The following is a 25,684-nucleotide window of genomic DNA, read 5'->3' as shown; positions in this document are numbered from 1 at the left end:
GTTTTGTTTGGTGTTGTTGGTGTTATGTGTCAAGAATTGCATAGTTATAGATGAGCCCTATAGAATAAGGAAATATTATTTGGTTTTGGTTTTGTTTTAATGCTAAGCATGCTGTGTATTTTTGCTGTTTGCCTTTTGTATTTTGCTATTTTGTGTGGCCGCCGTTGCTGTTGTGTGGCACGCACCTTGGCGGGACCCTCCTGGCCCCTTGGGCCACTTATGTTACCTGGAGGAGGGATGTAATAGGTAAGAGCAGGGCACTGCGGAAGATATTGTTACAGTTTAGTTAGGCAGCTGGTGTTTTTATTTGCCTTTTTGTTTTGGCTTGTGTAGATTGTAGTATTGATTTTATGAGTTGGGAATGTTTTGCTATTGCCCTTCCTTGCTTTGATTTTGAGAAAAGGGGGGAGATGTGGGAATATCTTGCTAACTTGGCAGATGGTAGTGTGAGAAGCTGAGGTGTTTAGGCTTCAAGGACGGGCTAATTAGGCTGTGAGCTGTGTAGTGAGATGCTGGCCTTGGGCTGGTTCTCATCTGCCAGTAGGCAGTAAACAGGATAATAAATCAGAAAGTTGTACAGGATGACAGTTATCCAATGAAGTTATAGCTGTGCCTGTGTGTACCTTATTAACCAATTAGCAATTGCTTGATTGCCTGCCATAATTGTATATAAGAGTATGCTGGAGAGAAATAAATGACTTTGCTACCAATCACATTGACTGCTGAGCTTTGTCCGTGCCCGCCTGAGAGGCACCGAGACGCAACATGTAACCACCTCCTGTTTCTGTGAGCTGACCTTCGTTGGCTAGACGAGTTTCACACAGGGCCGCAATATCGATGTTAAATCTTGCGAGCTCTCTGGCGACCAGGGCTGTTCTTCTTTCTGGTCGATCTGCTGAGGGGTTATCTTGAAGCGTGTGTACATTCCATGTACCAATAATGAGTGGTGTCACCTTACGTTTTATTATTTGAAATTTTGTTGTTCGACCGCATAAGATGGGATCCCCTCCAGCTGCGGTAAGCTGGCCAGGGTTCTATGAAGCAAACAATGTTTAGGGCACCTTTTCTAGCCCCTTCCTCTTACTACGGAGGTGAGCAGTGCGGTCCTAAAGAGGACTGCTCAGTCACTCAGGTAGACGCCGAATCCAGCTGTTGCTTCGGTCAGCAGGAAGACGACCTTGGTATTTATGTGCTAGATGCACTAAAGATTCATATGTCTTTTCATGATTCCACAGGACATGCATGCATGCTGATAACGGTTCTGCTCGATAATGATCCAAAGGAGTGCGAACTGATGCATGTTCATTTTCATTATCTGAGACAAATGCCACCAGCAGAAGGTTGATTTTCTTTTTTGGTGGTTCAGCTTCTATAGTTTCCGCATCAGGGTGTTGCTCTTTTCAGACTTCTGAAAGCGTGCTCCACCCCTTGTCCCTCTCTAATTTTGGAAGGCACTTCAGATTCTTAAACCTTGGATCGAGTGCTGTAGCTATGTTTAGAAATCTCACATTGGTACCTTCTTTGCATTTTGTCAAGTCTGCAGTGAAAGTGTTCTAAAAATGAACAACATGTGCTGGGTCATCATCCGAGACTGCTATGACATGAAATATATGGCAGAATGCGGGTAAAACAGAGCAGGAGACATACAATTATCCCCCAAGGAATTCAGTCACAAATTTGATTAACACATTTTTTAACAAGCATCATCAGCATGGAAGCATGTCCTCTGGAATGGTGGCCGAAGCATGAAGGGCCATGGGAATGCCTGTTCTCACTTTCAGGTGACATTGTAAATAAGAAGCAGGCAGCATTATCTCCCGTAAATGTAAACAAACTTGTTTGAGCAATTGTCTGAACAAGAAGTAGGATTGAGTGAACTTGTAGGCTCTAAAGTTTAATATTGTTTTGTTTTTGAGTGCAGTTATGTAACAAAAATCTACATTTGTAAGTTGCACTTTCAGGGTAAAGAGATTGCACTACTAGGCTACTTGTAAAATACTATTTTTGTTTATCATTTTTTACAGTGCAAATATTTGTTATCAAATTAATAATATAAAGTGAGCACTGTACTCTTTGTATTCTGTGTTGTAATTTAAATCAATATATTTGAAAATAGAAAAACAGCCAAAAATATGTAATAAATTTCAATTGGTATTCTGTTGTTTAGCAGTGTGATTAAAACTGCGATTAATTTTTAATCGCGATTACCGTATATACTCGTTCATAAGCCAAATTTTTTTAGTAGAAAAGGGAAGCACCAGTGGGGTCGGCTTATGAACAGGTATAGAGAGGGAGAGGTGGGACACAGCCTCACCCTCCAACAGAGGGAGCAAGGAGATGCAGCACAGCCAGCAAAGACAGAAGAGAAGAGGCGGGGCCAGAGTCTCTCCACTTCTGGCCACGCTGCTCTCCCCCCAGCCTCCAAAGCAGCTGCAGCTATGGGGCTGGCAGGCTGCAGCGTGCCGCTCGGCCCCACCCCCCAGAGCATGCTGCGGCCACGCCGCCTGGGCGCTGGCGCAGGCTGCAGCCGCGCTGCCCAGCCTGCCGAAGCAGCTCCAGTCAGGTCAGAGACATCCTCCCCTGGCCCTCCCCAGATAAGGTGGGAAGGGATGGGATGGGGAGAGTGCGGGGGTCCCGGCCTAGGGGTGGGGTTATGTGGGGGGTGATCACAGGAGTTACTCCCCTGACTTCCAGCTTCTCCCCCTTCCCGCCTCCCCCAAAAAAATTTCCCCACCAGTTGCTGTCCCGGCCCATGGGGTAAGCAGCTGGCGCGCCGGGACACTTTGTTTACTTAGGTTTATCTCCATGCCTGCAGACGCTCAAGGTAAACAAACCATCTCGGACCACCAGCAGCTTATTCTGATGGCCCGGGAGCCAAAGTTTGCTGACCCCTGAATTATAGGGTCGGCTTATGAACGAGGGGGGCCATCAGCTTATAAAAGAACCGGCTTATGATCAAGTATATACAGTAATTTTTTAGTTAATCTTGTGATTAATTGACAGCCCTAATTTTAACTGCAATATTATTGTTGTTCACACAGGGTTTTTTAATATGTTGTCTTACACCAGATCTAAGTTAGCTGTTCCTGTCTCCTGTAGATATGGGTGTTCTTGTACTGGAGGTAATGACCAAACCTGACCATCTTCCAATTGGTCGAGCTCAAATCAATGGACTATCACAACTATCTCCAAGCCACCCAATCAGTGGATTTTTCACCGTTATTTCACCAACATCTGAGAAACTAGGAGAACTACAGGTAGTACTGAAATCTCTTTCTCCACAGCTCACCTGAGCCAGCCAAGATTTTAAAAAATTGATGCCTAGAATTAGGCTTCTAAACCTATATTTAACCTTAAGTATACGTTTTTGAAAGTCCTGCCCCTGGGCTATATTCCCTTGAAGAAACTGATTCCTTTGATTGAAAATGTGTAATGTGAACTAACTGCTTGTAAATATTCCAGAGATTAAGCTAGTATCTGACATAACTGTATCAAGTACGTAGCCTCTAGTATGGAAAATGCAACATGCCGCATAATATGGAAAGTAAAACAACCGTAGAATGTTTGGTGCATTTAATTTAAAAACATTCTTCGCACATTGTGTCTTTTCAGGTATCTCTAGTCTTAGAGCCCTTGTCTGAAACCTATGACAGTAGCAGCTCCATCCCAACCACAGATGTGAGTTTAGACATTGCTGCTTCTGCTCAGGGAACCAGAGGGATGACTGAATCCAGCAAGACTCCGTTTCTTGCTCCAGCACAACTACATGGACTGCCTGGTATGGCTGGAAGAGAGTCTGCTAACAGTAGCAGGGCCGCTACGCCAAGGTAACTTTTTTCCAGATAAAATAAAGGAATTTCTTCTCATTTCAGATGTTTTATTAAGCAGCAGCAATGTGTTTATGACTAAGGCTGTAAGAAAATCATGGGCCGCAATTTTTTTGTGGAAACAGCAACTTTATATAGATTCTACAAATTCGAGTGGTGTTGTGATCTGGAGTATGGAGTCACAACACCACTCGCTCAAGTTTGGACCAACTGCCCCGCCATCATGCTTACCTTCAAGAGCCAGGCAGGAACACACGGTGTGTCTTTTGTGCTGACCACACCACAACCACAACTCTAACAAACTGGCTGCTATTTTTGAACCAAACAGTCACCACTTTCTTACAGCCTTATGTAAGAAGTACTTATAGATTAAGAAGTACTTCCATGTGTAGTCTAAATCATGTTGTAATTAGGCATCTAGCTAGGAAAAGAATAAAGGGCCAGATCCTCAGCTGGTATAAACCTGCAGAGCCCCACTGATTTCACTGAAGCTATGTGGTTTACGTAAGCTGAAGATGTGGCCCAACTGTTTTAATTATAATTTGAGTCAGCGTATTTCATGGTGTGAGTGTAAGAACAGAAGTCAAGTTTTTTCCTCTGTGCACCCAAATACAAATATGTCACGTTTTTCTTTGAGGTGGGGGATGCAGTACTCTGATTAAGGAATGTGCACAAGAGTTTGAGGAGCACTATATTTACAAATCAACTTTGGGTTTTACTAAACTTTATCTTTTTAAATAGAGGAATAGACCACTTGCTCTTTCAAGAGAATTCTGAGAACATAAAGAACAGTTTCTCTGGGTCTCAGCACCGTCTGATTTTACCAGATGAAAATTTAAAAGTGAATCCTCCAAAGAAACAGGCATCATTTCCCAGCAGTTCTGGTCTTGAATTGGAAGCAGGAATACCTATGGGGAGCCACAGTAACGCACATGTACTGTCTGTGCACAATCCAACTACAAAAGACCTCCTTTCAGGTTTGTAAATATTAGCCATCAGGGTTTAGGTTTATTTGAAACTGTACAAGCTCATTAATATTTCAGCTAGCTGGCATGTGGCTAGCTGGCACAAGCTGGTGCTCTTGTAGGACTAAAGGCTTCAGGATAAGTGTTACATGCACTGTTCTAGAGACAGTATTTGGAACTTAAACTGACAGTCAAAGCACTTCTGTATTTAATACATAAAAATATTTAATTTAGTGCTGGTGACAGGTGGTCTGATTATCCATAGAACGGGTATAGCATGGGCAGCAGCTGTACAAACTACCTCATCCTGCCTCATCTCTGACCTGGAGGAACTAGAAAGGAATATCAGTCTCCTAGCCTATTTAATCCTTGATTTACCTGCTGAGATGGCTATCAAGAGTGCAAACTGTGTAGTGGGATTTTGTGTTTTCTTTGTTATCAGCACTTGTTTGATAAGAATGGACTTAGATCACTAACTCAGTTGCCATGGGCCACCAAATCAGCTGTCAGGCTATAGTATTATTAGCTCATTGTCTTCCTGAGCTGGATTGAGATGAATAAACCAACAGTGGAAGCTTCCATATATCCTGTTACCAATCTTCTGAGCCATCCATTGTATTTACTGAGAAATCTTGAAATTGGACTGCTAGTCAGAAACCTTTGGATGTCAAGCCAACCTTCCATGGGTTAATCTGGCAACCCTACCTACCATACCCTCTCCTCACCATCAAGTTCAGTCTATCTAGCACAAGTGAGATGTGCTTCATACTGTCCTGCGCTCAAGGCTGAAGTAGGACTGCTCCCTCTTACTCCCCATTGTGTTTTATATGCTTTATGGTATATAGCAAACTTAATCTCCAATATGTCAAAGGCTCTTTTTATAATGACAGATAGAGACATAACATTTACATCTGGCATATTTACTTTATGTGCACATGGCTTTTATATTTTAAATTAATTTTTAATTTTGAGTTTTTATTCTTTATTTTCCAGCTCTTCTGGATCAAGGCAATAAACTCCGCAATGCCATGGCTGTTTCTGCAATGAAATTCAGCCCAGATACTGATGTTGAGTTGAATGAAGTACATCCTTCTGTAAAGAGAGACACCTTCAAAGCAACAGCAAAGTGAGCTTGAAGGAGGGAGTGTTTTTTACTTCTAAGCCATAAATTTCAAGGCATTATCATATTTTCCTATAATGCTGTGATTTGGGTCACATCTTTCAGTATTCTTATTCAAACAAGGGAAATTAAAGCCCTGATGTAAATAAGCGCCTACATTTCACCTCACCAGTTCCAGTCCATGTTGGTAATGACTCAATGTCAGTGCCATCTGAAGGTCATTCAGAGATCTGTCTGATATGAGTGAGTAGTTCTGTCCGTGATGCACAGGTATCCACAGTTGGCACCCTTGCTGGTAGTCTAAGCAGAGTCAAAAGGTTACAGGAATTTAGAGGCTGAGCTACCCAGTCAGGCCTAAAAGAGATCCCACAGTTTGAGGCAGGTTGGTAGGGAGACAGTTCCAGCGCTGCTGCCTACGCTATATTTGATTTGTAAATAAGTAGAGGATTTCAGTCTCCCCAGGAATGTTGATCAGGTACCTTTCATGAGCACTCTTTTTTTTTTTTTTTTTTTTTTTAAAGAGAGAATGAGAAAAAGCATAGAGAGCCTGCAACTGCTATGTTTAAACTGCAGGATTGGGTAGCACTTTTGGCACATTATAAACTAACAAGTTTGGATCAAAAATTGTAACTTGAAGCAAAATCTACCTAATGTTGTATAAAAGAATTTGTCCTTTTTGTACTTAAGGAGTTAAAATGCAAATAGAAACACACTGTATATAGGTTTTTATTTGTGCTAAATAAGATAAAATCTGTTTATTTGATAGCTGAAATGAATAAAATCTAGAATAAACCAGAAACACTTATTATCCTTACTCCTCCTCCTCCTGATTCCTCTTCACCGGAATAACTGTCATCCAGGAGCCTTAAAACCTTGGACCCTGATGTCATATCCACTACTGAAGATCCACTTCTCCTAGCATCTGAATACACAGTTCAAGAATTTGACTCTCATGCTGAAAAAAGAGCAATACACCTACTACTGGGCAGGTGAGTGCCATGGCATACACTGAGATGTTATCGTAAACATTCCCAAAATGACCCAAATATCTCTTTCTTGTATTATACGGGATTCTTGTTGAGTCAGTGTGTCCTTGGAATTATTTTGGAGTACTGGGTTATCAGGTGGTGGTAAGAGAAAGTATTTTACACTTTGAGTTTCTGCCCACCTTAGTTGTGAGGGTCTTTTGTTCAAGCAATATTGCTGATGTTGTTGGAAGACTAAGCACTGTTTCTAGTGCAAATTGATTGTATTTATGTTTTGCTGGCAGAGATACTAGGCAAATATTAGGCAAAAAAATATACAATCTAGACTTTAAGCAAAATAGAGAGTGGCACTAGTGGCACTTTGCTCTTTGCCCAATTATTAAATTGCCTCTTCTCCACTCTTAATCCAAAGAGTTGGTTACATTTTTATGTGGCTTTTAAGTGGCTGTTCAAGATAGTATATACAATTTTCCCTGTTTATAATTGCTTCCTTTTTGCATTTCACTCAGTTAAATAGTGAAGCCAAGTCAGGTCCCTCATCCTGCAAAGATTTATATATTTTATTACATTTAATAACTTAGAAGTTAAACTAAGTAAAAACTTAATAGACATGAGTAGTACCATTGACTTCACTGGAGCTATTTGCACACATGAAGTTAAGAACGTGCTTAAATCTTTGCAGATTCAGAATTCTAATCAGTTTCCCTTTCTGGTTTTCTTGCCGTTGTGTTCTTGTACTTTCCCTCTTTGGGGGAAAGTTTAAAAAAAAAAATTTTTGCCAGCAAAATCAGTGAAAATCTTTCTTTTCACTTTTTTGTTAATTCCCCTTCTTTTTATTTAACAGTCTAAAGCAGGGGTAAGCAACCTATGGCACACGTGCCAAAGGCAGCACGTGAGCTGATTTTCAGTGGCACTCACACTGCCCGGGTCCTGGCCACCAGTCCGGGGGGCTCTGCATTTTAATTTAATTTTAAATGAAGCTTCTTAAACATTTTTAAAACCTTATTTACTTTACATACAACAGTAGTTTAGTTATATATTATAAACTTATAGAAATAGACCTTCTAAAAACGTTAAAATGTATTACTGGTACGCGAAACCTTAAATCAAGTGAATAAATGAAGACTCGGCACACCACTTCTGAAAGTTGCCGACCCCTGGTCTAAAGTATTGGAGGAATATCCAGATTTTAGTTTGACGCTTGTGAATGGTATCATATTGACAGCCTTGGAAAATGCAGTTATTCCCTAGCCTCAGAACAGAGCACAAGAAGTATTCCACTAATGTACCTTTACCCTGTTCCCAGTGAACAATGTGAGAGTTGGCTCTCCATGTCCATCCAAATCTGGGTGTCTGAGTGCTATCCTGACGTTTAGATGTGGTGGTGAAGTTGTGTGGTGAAATTGAGAGCTTTCTAATGGGAAGTGGACTGACATTCACCAGCTCATCTCACAAAAGTGGCAGGTTTAAAATACCATCTTGTGAAAACTTTTTTAAAAGCAGATTATTAATAATGTTTGGGGTGACGGGATGCTTTTTAATTCAGGGCATTGGTAATGGGGCATGAAGCCTTTCACTTCTACAGTAGGTCACTAGCAGATATCTAGCCATGTTGGTAGTAACCAAAAGTTGTTTTATCTGGTAGCTATTCAGTGACTTATTCGACTTACCACTCCTAAGTCCTTCCCCCTTTTGACAGTTTTAGAAGCAAGGCCAAAGACTCTGGCCAATGGAAAGCAGACTACCCATTAATCCCTTTACGTCAGTGATACTCAATCCTCAGTGCTTCAGGAGCCAAATTAGCGATCAGCATTACCCAAAAGAGCCACAGTAGTATCGATTCATTCTTTCATTTACAGTTGTTATATCTCACAGCAAAATTACTGACCAACTATTCTCCAATTGGTTAATAACATAGCAAATGCATCCTGATTGGTTAATAAGTAAATCACACAGTGTTTTAATATCACGTGCTGCAAAAAGCTGCAAGAGACACATTACAGAGACACTTTGCGGCTCCCAAGCCTCAGTCTGAGTATCACTGCTTTAGGAGTTCTATCCAGATCAAGTCTGAGATACATTGTGAGGGGGGCTTGTTTTGTTTTGCCTGTGCCATCTCTCTTAACTGGACTCTTCATTATTGTCAAGCACTATCTTCATTGCTGCTAGTTTGAACATCACAACTAAGTTCAAATCTGGATATAAAGGTGGCTGTTCTATAAACAATGCAATTAGAATTGATATGAAACTGCTATATTAAGAAGGATATTTTTTCCTCCTCTTGTGTCCACAGTGCTGATTTATCCCCTGTGCATTTCTGGGATGGGACAGGTTCCCCTCCAGAATCTCTCTCTGCAGGAAGTGAGGTGTATGACAGCGAGCTGAACGATCCTCACTATGACCAGAGTCTGCTGGAGAATTTGTTTTACACAGCTCATGTAAGTGAGGGACGAGGGGAAGATGCTTAGGTCTCAGTGCTATAGTAAAAGAAAATCAAGACATGAGATCAGAAGGAAGAGAGACGTCTTAGTATCTATAAAGCGTTTTTGTAATGTAGCCTATAGAAGTTTGCCAATATATTAAAAAGTACATTAAAAACTGATAAAAGAACATTATTAAGATGACAGTCAAGCACTCTCATTGGGAAATGCCAGAATAAAGATTGCCCATGCAGTATTAGTTCTGTCCCCTCTAAGTTTGTTTTTGATTGTCTGATTACATGATCACATGCTATTTTTCCCACCCTCATTTATTGTGGCTGTTGTGTACCTTTTGTTGGCATTGATCATATTCAACTTTTATTTTTTCCAATCTCTCTTTTTAGAAGTCTGATACCAGTTTAAGTGACTTCCTCAGTGATGATGAGGATATTATATCATCTAAAAAAGTAATCAGGACAAAAAAGCTTGCAAAAGGTGACCACGGAAACCATCAGAGGTCACAGAAAACTTTGGATTCTAGCATCTGTGATCAGAAAGAAAAGGCAACAGAAATGAAACCCAGGTGAACAGTTCAGTTACAGACTCCTTTGTGTGCAGTAGCCTCAAATCATAAGTTGCCATTAGCAATAGTCATGCAGTGGTTCTCAACCTGCAGCTTGTGGCCCAATCAGCACACAGCTGTGGCCCACGTGACATCCTCAGGGCCATACAGGTAATATTGGATGCGGCCCACAAAACACATGTGGCCCACAGTGGTAAATAGATTGAGAACCACTACACTCCCATGCACTTTCACTTGCATATAGTGTAACAGTGCTTTGAATAACCAGTTTGATTAAGAATTTTATGTCCTTTTGTATGATGGAATCCAGAGAGTTACCATACATCATTTAAGAAAATGTGACCAGCTGCTTAAAGAGATACAGTCAAGTTAAAAATCATGTTTGCAAAACAAAAAAAGTATTTACCTTTCTAATAATAATTTGCACTTTTTGAATGACTGAAAATATTCTAAACCAAAGTTGCTATTTTTTTTCTGTAGTTTGTTTACTTTTTGTATTTCCTTTAGCTTGTATAATGAAGATGAATGCTTCCATTTTCATTTTTGTTAAAAGCCAGTTTCACTTTAAAGTTCTTCATGCAATATTTGGGCTGCCTGCATTGCAGAGGAGTGAAAATCTGACTCCCTTGGAATTTAAAAACAAGTAAACAAAAAATAAGAGCGTGTAAACTTTTTATAAGCTTGTTTTTACAAAAGCTAGTTCTTAACTGCATTTGAAACGACAATGTTCTTTTAACCGAATGTATGCATTATTTACAAAGCCTCTACAGAAAGCATGTTACCACAGGCTTCATAAAAAAATAAACAGAAGGCTCAAGGTATCTTGCCTGACTTACAATAAAATCTACAGCTAAACCTGAAACAAATAAGAAAAAAATAGAGAATAAATAAAACTCTTAGCATAAAAGATTGTCAAACAGTCAGAGAGGAAGTTACACCAAGCAATACTGTATTCACATTGAGAGTAGCTTCACTGTCAGTCTCATACACTGTTTACAGTGGTGCCTCTCAGTAATCCAGTTAACCAATTTAATGATACATTAAACTTTTCTTTAAACCCGAATCAGTATACTTCCTTGACTTTCTAAATGGCTGTGCTACTGTTCCCAAATTCCACACCTGCTGCTATCATTGCATTCTACTCTCTGCAGGTGAAATTCACTTCTGTGGAGATGCAGCACAAAAAGCCTACATACCACTAAAGCCCTCAAGATACAGTTTACATGGTATGTAAGTGGTCCATAGGCCTGTTGCTGGTCCCCTGCACACAAGTGAACTTACTTTATGTCTGTTGCAGCATCTGCACCCTCTGACCAGTGTCACAGGCTTCCTGAACCTTTTCTTGTTGCAGAGCTGAGTTAGGAGGGTATCCTGTCTTATGCAGTTAGAATTGCATCGAAAGAAAACGTCTGCACTTTTCCTTCTTTATATAGGTGTATTTTAAGTACATAACATATTTTAATATAGAAGCCACCTTCATTATCTTCAGTTTACATACTTTGACTGTAAAGCGTGAGTAGGAAACTTGTGATGAAAAGCATAGTACAGTGAAAAAACAAATGTGCGTGTTCATGTATTGTGAACCATTTTTTAAAAAAAACAACACCCTGCCAGCCTACAGTTTTCCCGTAGGGTTTTGCTGCAATGAATGTTTGTCTAAGCCGGATTCTCTGCTTTAAACCTTTTCAGCTGTTCTCCTGCTAGACCACTACCACTTTCTGAAGCTCCCACAGAATGCACAGAGGAAGGACAAGCCATAACCTTAAATGTGGATAGGCTGGCATTGCTGGGTCGAATACACTTAGCCAGAGTCATAATTGAAAGCTTGAGAATTCCTCCTGAAAGCACCCAGACTACACCAGGCAAGAAAAGCTTCACAGGGAAACCACCAAGACCAGCATTAGCTAAAAAGCGGTAAGAATTAGTATTTTTATGATTGTGTGTGTGTGCACACGCGCCTTTGTTGGATTTTGGAACCAGGGTTCTCAATGCTGGTGTTTTGTTCAATGGACCTTATCTCAGCAGGGTCCTGAGGTTCTTTCCTCCTCTCCTTGTCTTAAAAAGTAACACATCATAGACTTTTAAACAAAATACAATGATAAAATATGCACCGTTGTAGCTGTGTTGGTCCCAGGATATTAGGGAGACAAGGTGGTTGAGGAGTGCTGTGTAAGATCAAAAGTGTATCTCTTTAACCAACAGAAGTTGGTCAAATAAAAGATATTACTATGATGGGATCCCCAGGGTGCAGACTGGGCCTGTGGGACCTCTGTGCCTCCTTAACTCTCTCCAGCCTGGGCTGTCTCTCACAATGCCTTGCTAGTGACCGGCAGCAAGCCCTGCCAGGCGCTGTTATCACTCAGCACGACCGCATGTGGAGCCCCACACCCAGCTATTTTGCATGACTGCTCCCAGAGCCACTCATGAATCACGCAGAGAAACGCATCAGCCAAATCCTCCCCAGCATTGTACCTCAGGAATATACCGTCTAATTTATTAATTGGCTCACCCCTTCAACAACAGCAAGGGGACGTACACCAGCATTTGTCAAACCTGAGCAGATTTGCCCCCACACTTCATACCAACTCACTGGTAAAGATAAACAGTTAAACAAATGCATTGACTGTAAAAGATACATTTTAAGTGATATTAAGTGATAGTCAAAAAGTCAGTTAGTTACCAAAAGAAATAAAATATAAGCATGCAGTCTAAACTCTCAACCCTATTAAACTGGGCAGCAACTAGAAGCAGTTTTTCTCACCCCACTGGATATTGCAGTCTATAGTAATACAGATTTCATCTTTGAAATCTGGGCCAGTCCTCTCAGTTGGAGTATCAAGTCTTCAATGTTGTTGTTGCTTGCAGTGTAGGTGGGTGAAGGAGAAAGGCCCAGTATGTGTCCAGTCTGCCTGTTTTATACCCTCAGTCCATGTGTGTGGAAAACACAAGTCTAAGGGTATTGCTGAGTTTCTCCAAGCAAGGTTGAGCAATTCCCCTGATGTGGCCTCATTCAGGTGAATCACTGCATTGTAGCTCCTTTGCTGGACAATACACTGTTGTTGGGTTGTTTCTCACATAGAATCATAGAAATGTAGAACTGGAAGGGACCTTGAAAGGTCATTGAGTCCAGTACCCTGCCTTCACAGCAGGACCAAGTACTGTCCCTGGCAGATTGTTTTGCCCCAGTTCCCTCCAGGCTTGAACTCACAACCCTGGGTTTAGCAGGCCAATGCTCAAACCACTGAGCTGTTTCACACCCCGCCTGGGCGTTGGTTACTTGCCTTGCTGTTGCCTCTGGGAAGCTAATATCTGGCTGATACCCAAAAACATGCTGTACGTTGGGGAATGTCTACACTGGCACAGTTACAGCACTGGCAGTTACAGCGCTGCTGAGAGAGTGCTGAAAGGAAACCGCTGTTGTGCATTCACGTTGTCAGCTGCCTGTAAGATAGAGTGTTCACACTTGCAGCACTTGCAGCGGTGTTCAGAGCAGTGCACTCTGGGCAGTTATCTCATAGAGCATTTCTTCCTCTTCCCGCAACTCTTAGTGTCAGAAGGCAGATGGGGTCCTGGGGCGTCCTGGATCCTGTCCTGATGCCCCGTGATGCATTGCTTTACATCCCAGCAATCCCTGTGCTTCTGTCCACATTTGGCTCCATCTTTCAACGGTTTGTGTACTGTGCGCTCTGCCTCTTCCACCTGCAGGAATGGATCCCACACTGTTAATCAATATGCTGCTCGCTCTCACTAACACGTCACAAGTGGCAGTGGTGTTATTCCTTAAACTACAAAGGCAAGAGGAGTGCGACATGGATCTTGCCACACATACTAGCTACAACACAAGATTGCTTGTGGCATTCACGGACATGCTGACCACAGTGGAATGCCACTTTGGGGCTCGGGAAACAAGCACTGAGTGGTGGGATCACATCATCATACATGTCTGGGATGACAAGCAGTGGCTGCAGAACTTTCGCATGAGGAAATCCACATTCATGGGACTGTGTAATGAGCTTGTCCCAGTCCTGGGGTGCAAGGACATGAGAATGAAAGCTGCCCTGTCGTTGAAGTGCATGGCGATTTCACTGTGGAAGCTGGCTACTCCAGACTGCTACCTATCGGTCGCTAACCAGTTCGGCGTGGGAAAGTCGACTGTTGGACTTGTGTTGACAGAAGTGTGCGGGGCCATTAATCGCATCCTGCTCCAAAAGACCGTGACTCTGAGCAACGTTCATGACATTGTAGATGGCTTTGCACAAATGGTCTTCCCTAACTGTGGAGGGGCAATAGATGGCACGTACAGTCCAGCTCTGGAACCAAACCACCTAGCCACCGAGTACATTAATCGGAAGGGGTATTTCTCAATGGTTCTCCAGGTGCTTGTGGATCACTATGGGCATTTCATGGACATTAACGCTGGCTGGTCTGGAAAGGTGCATGACACACATCTTTCGGAACACTGGCCTGTTCAGGAAGCTGCAAGCAGGGACTTTCTTCCCAGACCAGAAGATCACCGTAGGGGAAGTCAAAATGCCCATTGTGATCCTGGGAGACCCTGCCTACCTCTTAACTCTAATTTAACAAATGTTGTTCTTGGATATTGTGTAAGTAACAATATTGCATTACATTGGAGAATAAATTCATTTTCATCTCTGTAGTTCTTTAAGAGAGTCTCAGTAGCAATAGTACTCAGATAACGCAATAAAAAAACCTGTAGTCCACTAATATTGAAGGACCTGTGGGCCCAATAACGTGGGCTTGTGGACACTGTGGCTACAAAGTTTACTCCTGTTGTGTATGGCCTTAGGGGCACTACACCACGGAAAGCCTGGGATCTTTAATTCACTTTTTCATTTGTAGCACTTTCTTCGTTGAGTACCACTTTCCAGTGGGAGTCTCCAAAAATGAAAGAGGACAGATTTCCCTAACAACAGAAGTGATTCGCATAGCTTCAAGTAAAATCACAGGCGAAGGTAAGAGTTTTCTTTTTTCTTAATCTCAACTGTGTTGAATTCTACACCTCTTAAAAATTTATTAGCTCTTTCTGATATTTTATTATGCTTTGTGGAAGGGAGACCCAAAACATACATTTGTGAACCTGCATAAGTTGCATCTGACCCAGGATAGTTGGTCAGTGCACAGGACCACGGGGACTTTGGAGATGGAACACTCTCCTGCAGGGAGAGGGGATCTAAACATAATTGAGTTTAATTTAAAAAATGAAGGAATAAATTAGATAGCAATAGCAGACTGTTGCCCCCAATGGAAAACTTAACGCACAGGTATGGCTGAGCATTTGTTACTCCTGCAAAAAGGTAAGTTAGTTTCCGTTATAAGAGAATTGAGTAACTGAAAACTCAAGTTATTCTATTTTAAGGTTCCAGCAAGAACCCTTGACTCTGATCCTCATACTCTATCCACTCTCTTTATATGGCCTGAGAGATGCACAGAGTACTTGCCTGCTATCCTGATGTGGGCTGGAACTTCCTCCTCTGGAGACTTCACACATGCACACTAGTCCTGCCCACCCTCTGCATACAGACTGAAGGTTTCTCTGTTCCTTTTCAATTTCATGGAAGTCCAGACAAACACTCATAGCTGTCAATCTTCCTTACAGTGGTGAAATTTCAACAGCGGTTTGTGTTCCCTATTCACTTTGGTGGAATGATGATAGAGCACTGGTGGAACTCTGATCTTGCTTTCAAAATCTACATGAGAAAAAGCACACAGAAAAAGGTACTTGCCACAAGTTAATCTGTGTAAGCAAATATGTATGTGTTCTGGGCACTCAAATACTTTTGTACAATCTGATGTCCTTTGTACATTATCTAGAGTACTGTATTGGAATTGCTCTAATCTCAATCACAAGAGAAAGACAGTCAAATTGATGGCATCCAAATGGGCTGCTGCTTTAATAAGTAATAACTACTGAGCTATTTTAAAAGGGGTTGAGGTATGTGCAGTTGCTTTTAGGTGTTCATCTTGCTATCTCAATTCAAGACTGAAAAGCCCAAATATGTTTCTCCATCACCCTTCTCTAAAATCACGGTATTGCCATTTAAGGAGTAGGGGGTGGATTTAAGCATTAACTATCAAACAAACATGAGTAATCCAGCATTTCTCAGTGTGGTACATACCCCAGTGCTGCTGCATGGAAGATGTATACATAAGAACACACAGCAAGGTTGAAAGGGGGCATGGTTGGTTTCATTTTCTTGAAGGAGGGACTCAGCTTTCAAAAGCTTGGGAAACACTAGAGTAACCTGTGCATTTGAAAAATAAAATGTATATTTCTTTTGGATAAATGGATACATGTAAGTAAGCACATTCACGTAATCTGCTGCCTACAGGAAATCAGGGAGTAGGGTTAACTCAGTTCAAATTTTGTTATAATCTGCAATAACATTAAACATATCATTCTCCATCTGCCCTAATAATCGTTTTCTAATGGAAAACAATGAATAATTTGTCTCCTTGGTAAGTACAAAATCATATTCCATCCCTGGAATCTTGCAGTGATCCAGAATTCTCACAGAAATTGAGATCTCCCTGTTGCCATCATCCCATGGTGATGCCTGGATCAGGAACTAATGGAAACCTTAGTTCTATACAAGCTGGGTTTGTATTAATATAATATTGAGACTCTGTGCTGAAAAGGAGAACAGTGGTGTACAGACTTCTTCAGAAGTTGTCACTTCACAATTACTCCTGGGTTTCTTCCTGATCAGCAAATCTTTCAGAAATCTTAGAATTAATTTCTTTTTTTTCCTGTCCTCAGCCAGTGCTGATTGGCTCAGCAACTCTTACACTGCGGAAGGTTATCCAGTCCGAACTGCTCACTGTCAGCTGTGAGCTACCTGTGGAGGAAGAGGGAGATCAAACACAGCTTGGACCTATAAAGGTAAATAAATTCCCATACAATGTTTGAGTTAAATCATCTTCTATGGTTATATTTTGGTGGCTGAATCTTTTTTCTTTTTTTTTCTTAACTTTGATGCCACATCTTAAAGCTGGAGGTTTGTGGGTACAGTAGAGTAGAACCCCGATATATATACACCTCTACCCCGATATAACGCGACCTGATATAACACGAATTCGGATATAACATGGTAAAGCAGCGCTCTGGGGGGGCTGCGCGCTCCGGCGGATCAAAGCAAGTTCGATATAGCGCGGTTTCACCTATAACGCGGTAAGATTTTTTTGACTCCCGAGGGCACTATTATATCAGGGTAGAGGTGTATTTTACAAAGGCTTTAGGGAGACACCTGTAACCTTCTTAAAACCAGGAGTTCTAATTGTAGTTCCCCGGAGAACAGTGTAGAACCATCCAGTTAAGGGGAAGGGGAGGAGGAGGAGTCTACCTGGGAATTTCAGTTCTATAGAGCTGGGGAATCCCTGGGGAATATAAGCAAAGGTTGGTTCGGTTACTTTTGTAGTCCACCAGAATGGCAAGTGTTTTCTATTATAAAGCTTGGAAAACCCACTGACCAGGGTGAGTGGGCAGATCCCCTTCTCCAAAGAGCAGGGGAAGCTATGGAGCAGAGTGGCCAGGGAACTGATCTACTTGTCACTAAGTGGCAGTATAGAGATTGAGGCCGTTGTGTATGGGCCGAGTTAGTGAATAGAAGGATAAGCATGACTGTGTTGGTTACAAGGGAGAATGGAATGGGATAGTGAGAAAGGAGAAGAATGGAAGGAGGGATGGAGGAATGGATGAGAAAGGAGGAATAGAATGGAAGGGGGGCATGCAGTGAATTGTGCAAATGACAGGAAAGAGAGGGAATGGAGGGAGAGATTTGGAGACAAGTAAAATGAATGGGGAAATCAGTGGTGAAGGAGGAAGAGACAGAACAGGAGGAAGGAAGGAGTGTAGAAAGAGGTGCCTTAAATGAAGGGGGGAAGAAATAAAGGGAAGGAAATATTACAAAACAGAAAAATTAAACTGGAATAGTCATTGAAAGATGAAGGCAAAGACAAAGATACCATAGCAGGAGAGGGGAAAAATGAAGGGAAGAGATAGGAAGAGAGAAGGAAGTACAAATGAAAGGGAGGAATTCAATGCCAAAGTATTGTGATCAAATAATGCTATATAATGTGAACAAAAATCGTGTATAGACACACCCAGATAAAGTGCTCAGTGGCAGGTAGTATTTTTTTTACTGTGGCTAGTTGGTGTCAAGAAAATTTTTCAAACTGTATTATTGTATATGTTTGAAATTGTACAGGTTTTCTTCATTTTGTGTGTGTGTGTGTGTGTGTGTGTGTGTGTTAGAGAGATATCGCTTTATTCAGCAAATCTTTCTGTAGGATTTCTTAGCGTAAGGGTTGAGATTCATGATCAACATACATCCATGAATGAGCTTTTAGGGTTCGGTAAGGAAAATGAATGCAGCTGTTGAACCAAGTATGCTATGTATTTCTGACTTGATATTGCTGGCCCTGTCCTTCACAGAGGGCAGATATTCTGATTAAATACTTTCTCCTTATATAATACAGGTATCATTGGAGCTTGCAGCTGACAACAAAGACTTTACCAGTGTCAATGCCAGGTCAGCTAGTACTGTCCAGCAAGCCCCAGTTTATGCCATCAGAAGTCCAGGGATTAAGTTACAAGAAGCTGACAGAAATGTTATACATGCAAAAAGCCCTCGACTTTTGAAAGAAAGTAACCAGGAATCCTCAAAGAGAACAGAAGTACCCAGAAGAGGGGCTCTGCCGTCACCACCATCCATGCCATTGTCTGCGTCCCGTAACCTGATGACACAAATCAATGCATCGGAAGAGGATGGATTATTATTGCATGTATTGTTAATGGTGCCTGATGGAAAGGATTTTATTCCTGGAGACTCTGGAATCCATGGTTCCTGTAATGTGTATTTAAACTGCAAACTGTTCAGCACAGAGGAGGCAACAAGATCTGCTGTCATGTGGGGTACAACACAACCTGCCTTTAGCTTTTCTCAGGCAAGTCACACACCTCTCCTGTTATGCTGTCTAAATTGCATATTCCTGTGAGGGGCAAACTTTTTTTCCCAAGCCCAAGTTTTTATCTTAATACAAGCCATAAGGACTTCTCTGACTATCTCTTTCTGATGTATTAAAGTGCTCTTATTACTACTTTGGTCATACCACAAACCATGAAATGCAGGTGAGTGTATCCTGGAATTGCCCAAACAGTAAACAAGACCTGTAAAATACCAGAGGAAAGTAGGCAAGGAAGCCCATATATAATAAAGCAAGGAAAAGAAAGCAACTGCTCTTTGTGGGAAGGGAAAGAGATGCTTAGAATGTTGTGTCCAATGCTGTATGGTTGGAGGGATGACTTTATTTCTTTATAATCCTGAATTTTGTTTTATCTTCAAATACTATATGCGTTAGCACAAAAGCTAGAGTTAATGCAATGTTAAGGGAAAGAAGCCTCATCCAGGAAATTCCAAAATTTTAGCCTTCTGTTGTTACACAAACTCAGCCATGTTTCACATACACCTCTACCCCGCTATAACGCTGTCCTCGGGAGCCGAAAAGTTTTACCGCGTTATAGGTGAAACTGCGTTATATCGAACTTGCTTTGCTCCTCCGGAGTGCACAAGCCCGCCCCCCCAGAGCACTGCTTTACCACATTATATCCGAATTCGTGTTATATCGGGGTGCTTTATATCGGGGTAGAGGTGTGCTGTTGTATTTACTTCATTTTGACCAAATTGTTATAGCAGAAATCCCGCTTTTTTGTTTTGTTTTCTTGGGTTTTTTTCCTTTAAAAATATCAGGAATGTCAAATCTGTTTTCCCCAGTTTTATTGCAGGATTCATTGGGAGTCTTAGAGATGTGAATTGTGGGAGTCCTCAGGCCTTAATTGAAGGTGTGATTTCATGGAAAGACATATCAAAGACATATTTTTATCCCAAGTCACTTCACTGGTATTTATGATAAATAGGTTTTACGCTTCCCTTCACTCTTCTTCCCCCCCCCCCCCAAAAAAAAAAAAGATTTAAAGCAATTGGAATAAAAATCACTTGCCATCTCAATCACACCATTTTTTGCATGGTACATTTTCTAATTCTACCAAAACTGGGTTGACAAGCCTGAACTGAATTTTTAATTTGGGTCTCCAACTACCAGCATTCAGACCACTAGGGAAATCTTCCTCTGTTAAAACAGAATACTCTGCGTTTGACAAACAGCTTCCCCTTCTGTTTTAATGTAGTTTGCTTCATTTACTAGTTGTGCAGTAAACTCTCTCTCATACTAGGTGATGCCTATTTCATTAACTCCCAAACATCTGGAGAGACTCAAGAACAATGTAATGGTTATTGAAGCCTGGAACAAGATGCGAACCCCCGGAGGCGACAGACTACTAGGATTGGTGAAACTTCCTCTGCATCAATTTTACATGTCATTCAAGTAAACAGGCTCTTGAACTTTTTGTTCTGTTTTTGACCAGAGTGTGGGGTATGTGCCGACCAGTGGCAGGGGAAAGAAAGGGAACGTATGTCCTTACAGCAGCCTGCAGCAAGAGTCTGCTCTGCATTGTAGGATTCAAGAATTGAGGGCCAGACTCTAAAACATGTGTCCTTGGTCAGACTGGAAAGAGTTTGTCAACAGTGCAAAATGTCTGATCCATATTATTGTTAAACTATATTCTCTGTTGGGACTTTGCTAAAGTAGCATTGGTATTAAGTCCCCGATCCTACAATCAGATCCTTGCAGGTGGATTCAGAAGTCTGTGCAGAGCCCACTTCAAAGGGGCCCTACATGGGTGCAGGAGTCTGCCATAGCTGATGACTGCAAGGTCGGGCCCTAAATTTGTAACAAGAAAATCTACAAGACAAGCAACAGTGGGCCCACTGATGTTCACTAATGTGAAATGTATGATTTTCACTGCTTTAAATCCACCATTTGCACGGCACTGTTGTGGTGCAGAAGCAAATAAGAGGTGGACCAGTGAACAGCGCATAGAAATGAAGACAGCTGCAGTGCTGTCCAACTAAACCAGCTTAACTCATCCTGTTTGTAAGAAATTATGTCTGTAGCAGATCAACCTGACCATTCTCAAATAGCAAGCCGTGGCGTTCATAGTTATCATTAGTTACATTGGATTAGAATAGACATTGGTATGTGCACTATAAACAATATTCAGTGCCTTCCACTTGTTTCAATCTGTCCTTTCCCAAACTGTGACTGAAATAAGCAGGTGATCTTATCCTTAAGACTACCGTGGAACTGTCAGTTTACATATCACAGGTTAGTGCTTCTAATATAAAAATGTTGTCTGAATAGCTCAACTTCAGGTGGTCTTTCCTGAACATTTCTTTTTTCTCTTTTGTTCAGGGGTTTGGTTCCTTCCTTAATTTAATGGCAGCTTAGTTCAAGCAATACCTGCCTAAAGTGATTTAAAATTGATCAAAATAAAGGATACAAAATATATTATTTTTAATTAAAGTTACTGGTTCCTGACATTTCGGTCAAATTAAACACAGGAGCAAATCAGTCAGTGCTTCAGTTAGGTGGAAGGTGCTTTATTATTCAATTCAGTGCACATTAGACGCTGGGATTTATCAAGAAGTAAATACATGTTGCTATGTCATCCGACTACTACCACTAAAGGCCTTAGTGTTTCTGTGGAACACTCCACTGTCACCCATCTTTTTGTTCTTTTTCAGTGTTTTTTAACTAGTAAAATCATACACTCAATGGCTGTTTTTGTAGTCTAGTGGCAGTATGTTGTGCTCCTAAATGGGGATCTTTGGACAGGTCTCTAGCTCTCATCCTTCATTTGCTGGGCTGGCAGTAGCTGAGAGCACTTCACCTCATTTCCCAGAGACCACTACTTGCTAGCTGGTGAAGGTAGTTTCTCCTATCCACCAGAACGGGGAATCAGTATGATGTGAAGCCCAAAGGTAGAGGGTGGGAAAGCAGTCTCCTTAGCTGTGATGGGTCATTGTAAGACCAAAGTTTTTTGTTTGTTTGTTTGTTTGTTTGTTTGTTTTTAAAAAGGGGGGGGAAGGGGGGTTAATACATTGGCTTGTGTCATTGGCTTGAGGGCTTCAGGTGAAACGAGTTATGTCTAAACATGTGATACCTTAGTGGCTTGTTCTGATACCCGTTTTTTTCCTCTCCAGAGACCCCAAGATTTCTCGCCTGCTGCTTCAAGCTCAGTATCCAGTGGTTGCAGTGGACAGCTATATGTCTGTGATAGATGTTTTTACAGGCAATAAAAACGGGAGCCTAAGGGTCATTCTGGCAATGGGTTCAGCTGATCAAATAGTGGCACTGCAGAGACTAAAAAATGAAGAAGGAACTGTACCTCCCATCACGCAGCGGCCTCCCCACTCTCTGGATCCTCCCCCTGCGAGTCACTCAGTGGTATGCTCCCATAACTGCTGTTTTGGCTTTTAGAGACTCATTACATAAGAACGGCCAGACTGGGTCAGACCAAAAGTCCATCTAGCTCAGTATCTTGTCTTCCGACAGTGGCCAATCTCACCTTGGGTTTATCAAAGATAAACTGAACAGGGTCTCTCATCTTTATGTTTTGTCAGAGCCCATCTTACAGTGGATTATCACGTTGTCACCCCTCATTCCAAGCAATGGCACAATTGCTGTATCTATACTTTGCTTTTTTTTCCCCTGTCCTTTCCCACCTTCCCCTGTTTTGTGTCTCCATTCCCGTTTATCCCATTCTCTTGGTTTTTTCCTCTTTTTCTTTTTTTCTTTTGTTTTAATTTATTGTTGCTTCCCCCACCTGCACACTCACTACCAGGAAACCATATTTTTGTGTCCATTAGTGGTTCTCTTGGACCTGGACACGTACTCTTGCAGCTAAACTGTGTTGTGTGAGGAGACGCATGTAACTTGGGCTGGTGAACGGCTTTTCTGAGCCTGTAGCCCTGTACGTATGATCTGATGCTTTGTCCAGCTGTATTATGGACCATGTGCCTCAGGAGCAGGAAGGAGAACTTAAAGAAGCTGCCCGCAACACCATGTTTGAAGTGGAAATCAGAGCAGATCCAGGGTCATATAGCTTCCCCCCATACCAGTGCTGACCCTCTCCTACATCCCCACTGCTTCCATCTAGATTAGAATTGTTTATAGTGTCCATCATTATAATGTCTATGACCTGACCCTCTGCACCATGTGCACCTAACACAAGTCTGGTATTCTCCCAGGGGACTCGCCCCTGAGTTTGGGAAAGACTTGTATGAACAGTTAGAGTTGGGGGAAGGGGTGTTGCTCATTTTCTAAACAAAAATTGCTACACTGTTTTAAATGTTTATATAAACTATAGAGGAAATGACTTAATGCAATGTCAGTGTCAAGGTGATGAACCTCATCATCTCATTCCTTTAGGAATGTAGCTCTTGTATACTATCGCCAAGGTGCTTCTCTTGTTCACAGGAATTCCCTTTATCTTATTTAGCAGTTGGAGAGAGAGGTGGAAGGACTGATGGAGCATGCATTTGAGATTCATATGGGGAACGTTAAAGGGCTCACTCCCCTACAGTCCACAGTCTGGGGAGAGGCTGATTGCTATGTGCAGTACTATTTTCCAGTTCAGGAACCTGACTCCAGTGTGTTACAAGGGACTGAATTGTATGAAAACGGTAAGTTTGGTTTGTGATAGGACTTTGTTTAAAGCATTGCTTTAGCTAAGCGTTGTTTGTCTTTCTGCTGCACTAGCCATATCAGGGAAGCACAGAGATACAGACACTGTACCCAGGGAGCTAGAACAGAAACAATGTACAGCTAACTTCGGGTCAGCTCAACAAACTAAAAGCTGCACCCTTTGAGGTAGATGGTAAGACTCCCATTGGTTTTCAATAAAAGGTATCGGGTCCTGTGTCCATTGATTTTAGCACCTTTCATCTGAAGATCTGAAAGCACTTCATAAACTTTGACCCCAATCCTGCAAAGATACGAGCATGTGCTTAACTTTACACACAGTGAGTAATCCATTGATTTCAATGCAGACTTCACATGCATAAGACTTTGTAGGAAAAGGTCCATAAACTCATTTAGACTATATAGGGCTTATTTCACTTCTGCAGTAGCTGAAATATGGCACTTGCTTTAACTGAAACATTATACAAAGTCTTAGGACTGAATGATATATGCAGTTGAAATTGTAGGGGAATTTTAAGTATCTATAATTTCTGAAGCGGGAATTGGGACAAGATACCTGGGTTAATCTCTCTTCTCTTGCTAAAAGAGCCATGGGAGCTTCTGGCAGTCAGAGGTTTAGGGTTGTTAGTGCTTTGTACCTCTGATTTCTATTTCATTCAAAAGACAGCACTTCCCACAGCACACTGAAGAATAATTGCTGTGGAATTAGTTCAGTGCTATTTTTGAGTCACCAGCACTACATTCTGTAGCATCCAGGTATTTCTTTGAGAATTCCATGGGGAGAGTTTGGACAATGAGCTTTTAAGCAAAGTCACATTAGGTTGTTTTCAGATTACAATCTGAGTGCTTGCCATCTTGTTCCTTGGATATATAAAGTTGGGATCAAATATTTAACTGGCTTTGTTTGACTTTGTAGGCATTAAGTTAAAGCCTTTCCGCTCAGCAACTACTTTGTGCATTCCTGATCCCATTTTTAATGATGAGCATCATCATTCCCTGTTGGTACCTGCTGATGTCCCAGTACAGAGGCTCCTGCTCAGTGCATTCTCTCCACAAGGATTAGCAGGAGGAGGAGGAATCCAGTTTGAAATCTGGTGCAGGTACAGAATAAAGATCCATTTCCTCACCACTCAGAAAACAGTGAGACTAGAGGAGTGACTAACAGTGAAAATCTCCTGCCAAGCAATAAATTAGTGATGTCACTATGGAGTATGCATTTTATTCCTCTGAAAGATTGCGGTTAGAGAGGGATTTTTTTACCTGATTTTTTTCCAGAGACACCGATCACCTGACTCTTTGACATCACTGGGAAATTGTACTTTCACTTTATAACTAGTTTAATGATCTGTGCGTTGGGTTTAAATAATCCGTGTGTCCTTAGGTTCCATTTCTTAATAAAGTGGCATATGTGTGTTATTTTATGCTGCTATTTTATAGTTTCTTTCCACTGAGCCACTGATTTTTAGGAGAATATAGTGTGAATGTTTGTTTGCATATGGTGAGTTTTGCCGTGTGTATCTCACACACTGTATGACCCTCTGCTGCTCATCACAGTCTGAAGAAAAAGCTTTGCTGCAGCAAACTCTGGCTCTTGTGAGCCAACTGAATGTGTAATAGAGCCGAGGACCCATCACTGCAAGCATCCTGTGGCCTTTCTCCAAGTTTCAAATCTAGAAACTGTCAAGAAGAACCTATCAGCAGATCTCCACTGTTGGCACGGTGCTCAGGCACAGAGACTGCTAGGTGCCAGACAGAATAGGTCTTTCTGTAATAAAATCAGCACCTCAAGAATACATCCAGAAGCAGATGGGAAACCAGCACAGAAGAACAGATATAATGTCCCTGTGACAGTGTGGATTGCTAACCACACGAAGATTGTTACTTTTTCCATCAGCTGAATTTTCAGTTGACAGGACCTAGCACAAGTGAAAAGGGAAGGACAAATTTATAATAATTACCAAATTCATGGCTGGAAAAACGCATCACGGACTGTGAAATCTGGTCCGTCGTGTGTGTAGTCGTTTTCCCCCCCCCCCCTCCGGTGAAATCTGGTCTGTTGTGTGCTTTTACCCTGTACTATACAGATTTCACAGGGGAGACCAGCGTTTCTCAATTGGGGGTCCTGACCCAAAAGGGAGTTGCAAGGGGATCACAAGGTTATTT

At 41.6% G+C, this 25,684-nt stretch overlaps 1 protein-coding gene across 1 annotated transcript in view; it reads left to right on the top strand.

Moving 5' to 3' along the window:
* Positions 1 to 25,684, top strand: part of C2CD3 (C2 domain containing 3 centriole elongation regulator) — a 90,316-nt gene that overhangs the window by 9,050 nt on the left and 55,582 nt on the right. Inside the window, exons 3-18 of the mRNA XM_045022215.1 lie at positions 3,100 to 3,257; positions 3,613 to 3,827; positions 4,569 to 4,804; positions 5,786 to 5,918; positions 6,773 to 6,901; positions 9,192 to 9,336; positions 9,723 to 9,901; positions 11,591 to 11,815; positions 14,762 to 14,874; positions 15,519 to 15,637; positions 16,680 to 16,802; positions 18,398 to 18,865; positions 20,151 to 20,302; positions 22,021 to 22,264; positions 23,319 to 23,502; positions 24,438 to 24,621. Of these exons, the coding sequence (XP_044878150.1) occupies positions 3,100 to 3,257; positions 3,613 to 3,827; positions 4,569 to 4,804; positions 5,786 to 5,918; positions 6,773 to 6,901; positions 9,192 to 9,336; positions 9,723 to 9,901; positions 11,591 to 11,815; positions 14,762 to 14,874; positions 15,519 to 15,637; positions 16,680 to 16,802; positions 18,398 to 18,865; positions 20,151 to 20,302; positions 22,021 to 22,264; positions 23,319 to 23,502; positions 24,438 to 24,621 (3,007 nt within the window). The remainder of the gene's footprint in view (positions 1 to 3,099; positions 3,258 to 3,612; positions 3,828 to 4,568; positions 4,805 to 5,785; positions 5,919 to 6,772; positions 6,902 to 9,191; positions 9,337 to 9,722; positions 9,902 to 11,590; positions 11,816 to 14,761; positions 14,875 to 15,518; positions 15,638 to 16,679; positions 16,803 to 18,397; positions 18,866 to 20,150; positions 20,303 to 22,020; positions 22,265 to 23,318; positions 23,503 to 24,437; positions 24,622 to 25,684) is intronic.

This window comes from Mauremys mutica, chromosome 1, assembly GCF_020497125.1.
Source record: "Mauremys mutica isolate MM-2020 ecotype Southern chromosome 1, ASM2049712v1, whole genome shotgun sequence".
Lineage (NCBI taxonomy): Eukaryota > Metazoa > Chordata > Testudines > Geoemydidae > Mauremys > Mauremys mutica.
This window is presented reverse-complemented; position numbering and strand designations above follow the sequence as displayed.